Source organism: Bison bison, unplaced genomic scaffold (genome assembly GCF_000754665.1).
Source record: "Bison bison bison isolate TAMUID 2011002044 unplaced genomic scaffold, Bison_UMD1.0 scf7180017864386, whole genome shotgun sequence".
Taxonomy (NCBI): domain Eukaryota; kingdom Metazoa; phylum Chordata; class Mammalia; order Artiodactyla; family Bovidae; genus Bison; species Bison bison.
Window position 1 is genome coordinate 1,084,916 of NW_011494958.1, and position 9,480 is coordinate 1,094,395.

General features: G+C 37.6%; 1 protein-coding gene across 1 annotated transcript in view; it reads left to right on the top strand.

The window, feature by feature from the left end:
• The window catches only part of FGL1 (fibrinogen-like 1), a 24,429-nt gene extending 15,308 nt beyond the window's left edge, over positions 1-9,121 (top strand). The window contains exons 5-9 of the mRNA XM_010858368.1: positions 1-23; positions 251-348; positions 3,972-4,060; positions 4,329-4,516; positions 8,765-9,121. Coding sequence (XP_010856670.1) covers positions 1-23; positions 251-348; positions 3,972-4,060; positions 4,329-4,516; positions 8,765-8,924 — 558 coding nt within the window. The 3' untranslated portion in view covers positions 8,925-9,121. The remainder of the gene's footprint in view (positions 24-250; positions 349-3,971; positions 4,061-4,328; positions 4,517-8,764) is intronic.
• Positions 9,122-9,480: the final 359 nt, after the last annotated feature.

Here is a 9,480-nt window from a genome sequence, read left to right on the forward strand (position 1 = left end):
GATGGCAGTGAAAACTTTAACAGGTGTGCTAATTATGATATAAGGATTTATTTGGAGTAGGAAATATGAGGTTTACCAAAGTTAAGCCTCTTTATTGTACCTGAAGTGTATTAGAACTTCATTCTTTCTAAATAGAAGTACATTAGCTAATCAAGAAGATATTGTGGGTAGGGGTAAAAGTGTGCACCTTGCGTACTGCAAAGGTCCGTTTGGATTTTGCTAAAGTCAGCTTTCACTTTCATTTTTTTAGAGACTGGAGTGACTATGAAAATGGCTTTGGAAATTTTGTCCAAAAAAATGGTGAATATTGGTTGGGTAATAGAAATCTTCACTTACTGACCACACAAGGTAAGGTTTACCTCATACCAAATTCACTGGAAATACAAAAAGGGAACACAACTGTTTTTCTCTAAATCCTAGAACAAATTCAGTAACTACTATGATTTGCAGATGGCCAATAATCCCTTTTGGGAAATAATCCCCTTTGTAAAAGGTGGCTGCTTAGACCTAGGTTGTGGGAGAGATATTTCTCACATACATTTTTTCTGTTTCTGGGAAGGAAATCTACTGTCATAATCATTCTTTTAAATGACTTGTGTGACTCAAAACATATATATTGTATGCATAACAAGCCACTTATGAATTTAGTGACTTAAAACAACAACTCTTTATTATTTCTCACAAATATACAGGGCAGCTGGGTGGTTTTGCTCCTTAGGGCTGGGCTCTGCTGATCTCGCTGGGCTTGCTCATGAGCTGGTGACCAGCTTCCTCATCAGTGGGAGGCTGGCTGTCCAGCTCACTCCACATGGTCCGTCATCTTCCAGCTGGCTAGCCTGGACTTGTTCTTGAAGCAGAAGCAGAGCTCTAAGAAAGAGAATGAAAGCACATAACTAACTTGAGACCTAGACTCAGTAATGGCACACAGTCACTTACACTGCCTTCTGTTTTGGTGAAAGCAAGTCACAGGACCAGCTCAGATGTAAGGAGAAAGGAAATAGGCTTAATGGGAGGACTTAAAGTCCCATTGCAAAGGGAAAGGTGAAGAATTGAGGAATTATGGCTGTTTTTGGAATCAAATACCAAAGAATATAAATGTTCTTATTCCCATCCCCTTGCAAATCTTAAGTTGAAAAACTTGCAAGATACAACAAAACTGGAAGAGATTTCAACCTACCACCTAGATTTTACATTAACATTTTAATCCTGTAACTTTTCATCTATCCATCCATCGATCCATTTCTTTGACATTTCCAAGTATATTGCAGACATCTGTATCATTCCCTCTATCTGCTTTTGCATGGATGTCTTTCACTGGAGTTTGACATTTGTTTAAAGGATCACTAGCTTAATATTTTCCAAGTTTCCCTTTTCCATGTTCTTTTGCTCCAGTCCTTTATCTTCCTTACCTCACTTTCTACCTGAGATTGTAGTCAGTTCCACTCAAATCTGATTCTTAATGTTTCACAAAAGACAATTGTATTGCTCAAGAAAGCATGTTAAATCACACTGGCAAGGCACTAATTGTAAGAGCAAGGTTTATTCATTCCAAACAAGTTAAGGAAAGTGATTTGTGTGTCTATATTCATAATAGTATTATAGAGATCTTGGAAACACCCCAGGGTAGTAACTTAAGAGAGGGTGGATAATCTTAGAAATCTTAAGCTTTCTTTGTACATTCTTCTTATGATCAGTGTTCTCTAAATTTCAAAGTATTTATTATCCTACTTGTGTTTTATGATAGATATATAACATTTATCATACCAATTCCTGTTTCTTTTACATATTAATATGCATCTGGTTTTTCATTGAAACTATGAAAACCCCAAGAAGTAACCCTTGGATCCTTCTAAACATACAGAATTTAAACTTATTAATTAATAATAGTGAAGGACAGGGAAGCCTGGTATGCTGCAGTCCATGGAGTGGCAAAGAGTCAGACATGACTGAGCAACTAAACAACAACAAATATTATTAATTAACTATTTTAAAAATAAATATTATTTTTCAAATTATTATTAAGTATTTATTTGTCCAGATGCACTTTGGCAACATATCTGCTTCACATTTTCATTGGTATTTCAGGCTGGCTACTCTCATGGTGGCAAAAATGTATTTATCAGTTCCAGGGATCACAACTGCATAGAACATCATCCCAAGGAAAAAGAGTGACTTTCTCCCTACATTTCTTTTCTTTCCTTTTTATTTAAAAACAAAAAAATATTGTGGCTGTACCACAATATCCCCCATGTGCGGCATGAGGGATCTTAATTCCCAGACCAGGGATAGAACTCATGCCCTGTGCAGTGAAAGCACAGAATCTTAACCACTAGACTGCCAGAGAAGTCCCCCTGCATTTCTTAATTATGAGAACATTTAAAGCTAAGGAGTTGCCTCTTTAAAATAACTTTATCCCCATTATATAAATTTTGGCTGGAAGTGTTTGCAGTAAAGCTAATTTAGAAATGATCCAAAATTGAATTTTTATTTACTCATGGACTAAAGAGATATTTAGATGGTTACCTAAAAGTCTAAACCTCTTCTATAATGCAAAGTACTTTTTAGGAGCCTTGATTTAGCCTTTATTTCTGCTCTAGTCCACTTCACAGTCTTAGCTCACATAACATTTACTACCTTTTGATCAGATTAAAGCGGCCTCTTCCTTGAAATCCCACTTTAGAGAGCTCCATGAGCCAAGGAATCTGTGGGGCCAGAGAGTCTCCTAGACTCACTCTGGCGATATAGAGTCCAGCATTCTCTACTGAAGAAGCCTTGACTTTGTCTCCAGGACCTATTCATGCCTCTTCTTCATCTGTCCCCCTGTAGGAAAATTGTACATCTGATGTGTGCACCCCTAAGTCTGAGGAGAAGTAAAGAAACAGCTTTTATTTTGGATGTCAACAGAGCTTGGTGTGCAGTCTGGAATGTCCATAAGTGTGGGCAAGGCCCTTTGCTCTGTGTGATGGAGACTGGGGTGGGACAAGAGAGCAGGCTGACCATGGGCCAGGTCTGCATGACCTGCTGCTGTGTTCCAGCTTAGAACTAGGAAGAGGCTAAGACTCTGAATTCAGACCTGATCTTACTAGTCATTGTGAAATTTTATTTATCAAAGTAGAAGGATTGAATACAAATATATTATCTGACTGTCAGTTTGATTTATAACTTTCTATGTTTCTAACAATAGTTCTGTTTCTGAAAGAGTAGTCTTTGTTATTTGCAAATGATGAGACAATGAAGAAAAGCTGATTACTTGATGGTATCAACTATTTCAGTCATTATTTAATGTTGAAGATAACATCCTTACCAAAAGTAAGAAAAAAAAGTCAACTTTTAAACTTCACAAAACTTCTGTTTATTCACTGTTAGATTTCTTAATCTATGTACTGAAAAATGACTTGCTTTCTGTTCTTCTTTGCCAAGTGAACTACACTGGCTCTTATCTATAATAGATCTAGTAGAAATGTTCTACCTTTAATATTACATTCCTAACTTTTTCCAAGTAAAATACACAATAAAACATGCATATTGTAAATACAATGGAGTCACTGTTTATTCTTTGAAAGCTGCCTCATGGTAGAAGGAAATGGTCTAAGTAAAATAGAGCCACAAACTGTTTTTAAGCCTCAGTAAGGAATGATGCTAAAGCTGAAACTCCAGTACTTTGGCCACCTCATGCAAAGAGTTGACTCATTGGAAAAGACTCTAATGCTGGGAGGGATTGGGGGCAGGAGGAGAAGGGGACGACAGAGGATGAGATCGCTGGATGGCATCACTGACTCAATGGACATGAGTCTGAGTGAACTCCGGGTGTTGGTGATGGACAGGGAGGCCTGGCGTGCTGCGATTCACGGGGTCGCAAAGAGTCAGACACGACTGAGCGACTGAACTGAACTGAACTGAAGTAAATGTCATCTCATACATTAAAAAAAAAAAAAAACAAACCTACAATTTCTGTTTTTTCCCTTTCCTAGGAGATTACACATTAAAAATCGACCTTGCAGATTTTGAGAAAAATAGCCGTTATGCTCAATATAAAAATTTCAAAGTTGGAGATGAAAAGGTACTAACATTTTCAAATACATATCACCACAAATTAATGTGTAAAACATACAATATAAAACCCAAAGTCAGGGGAAACAAAAATCTGTGATAGAGCCTGATCTTTTATTTATTACATAAGCCTGTTTTTAAAATAGTAATAGAGAAACCCAGGCGGGCTGCACTCCATGGGGTCACAAGGAGTCAGACACTACTGAGTGACTGAACACACACGTACACATACACAAAATAGTAACAACTGATCATGGAAATCGCCTCTTTTTCTTTAGAATTCCTATGATTTACATATTGGGGAATATTCTGGAACCGCTGGAGACTCCCTTACTGGAAATTTTCATCCTGAAGTGCAATGGTGGGCCAGTCACCAAAGAATGAAATTCAGCACGTGGGACAGAGACAACGACAACTACGAAGGGAACTGTGCGAAAGAGGATCAGTCTGGCTGGTGGTTTAACAGGTTTGATGTTTCTTAAACACAGTTGCAATTGCATTGATGATATCTGACTGCTGCTGCTGCTGCTAAGTCGCTTCAGTCATGTCCGACTCTATGCAACCCCATAGACGGCACCTCACCAGGCTCCCCCGTCCCTGGGATTCTCCAGGCAAGAACACTGGAGTGGGTTGCCATTTCCTTCTCCAATGCATGAAAGTGAAAAGTGAAAGGGAAGTTGCTCAGTCGTGTCCAACTCTTAGCGACCCCATGGACTGCAGCCTACCAAGCTCCTCTGTCCATGAGACTTTCCAGGCAAGACTACTGGAGTGGGTTGCCATTGCCTTCTCCAGATATCTGACTGGTGGGCATTAATTATAACGTATGCAGGAGTGTTGGTCTGCTTTGTAATACTGGTATTATTAAGTAATCATCCTTATTAGAATCTTTCAGTAATGAAGTAGCTTTAAGGATTTGTTCACTGTGTACCTTAGTCAAGCTTGAAAGATACGTCATAGAGAAAAATCAAACTACTGCTTTCATAAAGATTGTTTGCAAATGGAGTTACGGGTGAGTTATCATAAATAGTGGATCACAAATTGACGCAAAGAAATACAGAGCATTTTCGACATTCTAATAACCAGGTAGCTCTTCACCTTCTCCTAGCATGTTATTATAAATTTTTCTGTGTAATACTGTTTACATTTACTGTGACTTTTTTAAAATCATTCAACCCAAGCTCCTCTCAATGCATAAATTTCCTCTAACATTCCTGAAACCTAATTCTATCTTCTGGTTGAATACTCCAATGTTCCTTTATCAGCAAATTCATTCCATTTTTGATTGTACTAAATCAGTTTTTCTTTTTTTAATCTTTTTTTGTGTATTGAAAATTTTATGGGGGTGCTGCACTGTGGGGCCTGTAGGATCTTAGTTCCCTGACCAGGGACTGAGCCCAGGCCCCCAGCACTGGAAGCACAGAGTTTTAACCACTGAACCACCAGGGAAGTCCGCTATGTCAGCTTTTCTTCATTTTCTTGTATTAACCTGAAATCTTGCTTCTTATTACTTTGTCAGTTTTTTTCCTCAGTAGTTACAGAGTAACTGTATTCTTTTTCAACATAACTCTTCAGGTCTGGGTAAGAAAATATTTACTGTGCTCCTCGACGTTTTCTCTTCTTTAACTATTCATTAACGTTTCATTCCTTTAACTATTCTTCACCCAGGATGATTTCCAGACAGTACCTTTTGTTGTCATCACAAAGTTAAGGCAGGAATGGAAAAATTCAGTCATCCTTTAAAATAACCTGATAAGCCCACTATGTCTACAAAGCAGTTGTGTTCAACAGTTACGCCATACATGGGCTTTTTTTTTTTTTTCTTTAGTACATGGCCTTTGAACATCTCCTTTTGTCTTTAGAAGACAAAATATCTGGACACTTAAACATTCCATTACAGAATCCTTCGTGAGTATGTCTGGAGTGCTGAGTTTTCCGTGTAATTGAGGACTAATCATTTAAATTCCACAATCTAAATTTTAACATTTTTTCATTACGTAAATACTTTTTAAGTATTTACATAAAGAATCCTCCATCTTTTTAAGTGGAGGTATACCAGACATAGATCTATTTTCCATAAAATCATGAGAATCCTCCTTATGAACATCTTGAGTTATTATGATGTGCTGATTTTAGAGTCATAAATTCTATGGAGGTACAGTTAGCTGTATATAGTGTGGAATATCAAATTGAATATATAAACACTATTTTATCTGGATTTTGCTTTTTTCAAAGTTTGAGTCCATTTAAATTTTGGTCATTTGTAAAGGAAGTGGAACATACACAGCAGTGAGAGGGGAGAGAAAACCAAAGTTATCTTTCCTACTTAACAGATCAAACAAAGGTGGTGACGATCTTTTTCCCTTATGGTTTTCTCGTTCTCTTTAAAACTGTATTTATCACCTTCTCTTTATCCTCCTTTTTCTTCCCCTTTCCCTCTAAGTTAGCATTATGTAAGAGTTATCAACATTATGTAAAACTTGTCTATAATTCACAAAGTCTCAAGCACCCCTTAATGTAACAGAATTCCATACATGGAAATAACAACCACATTGGTTAATATTAGCAGATCAAAACCAAGTACCCACCCAATTAAATGATAAGTGGCACACAGTTCAACGTGGAATAATAAATGATTTACTTGACTTTAAAGATAGGAGTTCAGGGAAGACAAAGAAAGGCAATTCAGTTGCTGGAGCCACCCAAGGAAGCTCCATTATCCTTGGAGTCAAATGAGATCGTGCAGGTGGAAAGTCAGAAAAGCTGAAGAGAAAGCCAACTATTCCAGCAGCTCAGTGCTACTTCTTCCATGCCTGCCTCTGCTATGGTTTAACTCCATCATCCTCTTCCTCCTTATTCTTGTTTTGTTCTTATTTTTCTCCTGTCCCATAGTTCTTCCAATTTACATAAACTCTTGGCATTTCTAAGTTTTACCCACCTACTAGGCATTCCTTCTCATCATAGCAAACCAATCACTGAGCGTTGCGTTGATGTCTTCTCTTCTTTACCAATGTAGCATCTCATGTGTGTGCACAAGGCTACTTCTTCACCAAGGGAGCCCCAACCATCTCCCAACCTAGCCTCAAGTCCAGGCTGTTCTAGAACCTGAAAGATGCTGGGAAAAAGTGGTCTTAGAATTGCTAAGGTTTGCTATGTTGACCAGAGTCAGCTTCCTAACAGGATTCAAATCACAGACTAAATAGAAAAATATTAATATATATAGTAGATATCTCTAGGAAGATAGAATATGTCAAAATATGTATTTGGGAGGCTCAGTCTAGAGTATTTTCTCTTTTGCCATTACTTTCCATGCAGTTTTAAAAACATAACAGGCTCTTAACACTTGAAGATTTAGCATACATGGTTTTGATTAGTTACATCAATTTAAATTAGGAGGACTGTGGGAACAATTAGCAGGAAAGAATTATGAGGGCTGGTAAGTGAGGCTAGTCAACCACTCAACATTGACGGGTAAATTACATGCTTACTTTGACTCAGTAATTCAGGCACTTTCCATAGATTTTTAGAACTATTCTTTTGCATGTTCCTCTATGTCCCAGTGTCTGAAATCTTTTCATTGGTTGTAGCAATAAAGAAATATATAGTAACTAATTTAATAACAGTACCCAGAAAATTATCGCCTACTCTTCGTTTAGCCATATTAGGAGCAAAATGTACAGATCCCAAAGAGGAAGGGGGACATTTTAAGATTTATGATAACCTAACCAGTGTATCTCGGTTGGAACAATATAGGTAAAAATAATAAACTCCACAATTAAGACAGATGATCATTAGTTGATACTGGAAAACTTTAAATCATGGTTTGGGTTTTGTTTCTTTACCCCTTTGAGGTTAAAATAATTGATATACTGGTGACTCAAGAGGGAGGAAGGGAATTGAAATTATGAAAGCTAAGTCTTGGCAGCAGATGGATGAACATTTTAAGTGTAAATTATACAGGGAAGCTGGCAAATGGAGCAGCGCACCACACCCATACCACTCTGGCTAAGGCTCAGGCTTACCAGGTCATGCTTTTGTTTGCTTTTCTTTCTTCCTTCCTTCCTGCCTCTCTCTCTCCCTCTCTCATTTCCTTCCTTTCTTTCTCATTTAAAGTCTGTTAAGAACAGAGCTACTTTTTTTTTTTTAATCAATATAAGTGGGACTTCCATAGTGGTCCAGAGGCTAAGACTTCGCACTCCCAATGCAGGGGGCCCTGGGTTTGGTCTCTGGTCAGGAAACTAGATCCCACATGCTGCAAGAGTGGGGTTTTGCATTGCTGCAATGAAAATCAAAGATTCTGCATGTTGAAACTAAGATCAGGTGCAGCCAGATATAAATAAATAAATACTCTATAAGTGGCCTGGGTTTTATCCTGAGAGTTGTTATGGTACTAAAACCCACCAGTTTAAAATACTCATGTTGTAGAAATCTCTTGGCTTTTGGAAACTGCTAAATATTCTCTTATCCAAAAACAGCACAGGAAATTCCCTGGCAGTCCAATGGTTAGGCCTCTGTGCAATCACTCCCAAGGGCATGGGTTCAGTCCCTGGTTGGGGAATTAAAATCCCATAAGCCACAAGGGATAGCCCCCCCTCAAAAAAAGAAAAAATGGCAGAATTCATAGTTAAAATATTTTCAGCCATTTGATCACAGAATAAGGGTTTCAAAGGATATTTTTCTAGTCTGATTGCTTCGTGTTTATTTTTCCTCCCACTAGGTGTCACTCTGCAAACCTGAATGGCTTCTACCACAAGGGTCCCTACACCGCTAAAACGGACAATGGGATTGTCTGGCACACCTGGCATGGATGGTGGTATTCCTTGAAATCTGTGGTTATGAAAATTAGGCCAAATGATTTCATTCCAAATATTGTTTAATTGTCCCTGCTGGAGTTTCAGTTCTGCAGTTTATCTTGGTTTAAGTGATTTGAAAAATGTAGCAAATCTGAATATTCACATGTATGATGATGGCAATTGTTATGTGCACTACTTTTCTTTCTCACTTTTCTTACTTCAGGTACTTTCCATACAGCAAATATGTGATACTTACCAAATAAATGTAGATTATATTAATATCTATTGAATTGCTGTGTGCAAAGGGCTCTGATAAGAGATGATGAGCAAAATATAAAATCATACAGTATATACATGACTTGGGAGACAACATAGCATAGATATATAATAAATTACATATGAATACAGTTTAAAAAATACATGAAAAAAGTTTAGGAAATGATGGATGGCCTAATCAGCTGCCTGGATGGTAAATATTATGAGTTAGCAATGAACTCAGGTGTCTCACTGCACATTAGAACCTTAAAATACAACCCAGGATCTTAATCACTATGGAACACTCTCTCATATTTTTCGGATGTTTATGTAGACTATACGCTTCTTTCAGAATCCTCATTTTAATTCTTTTATCAATCTTGTA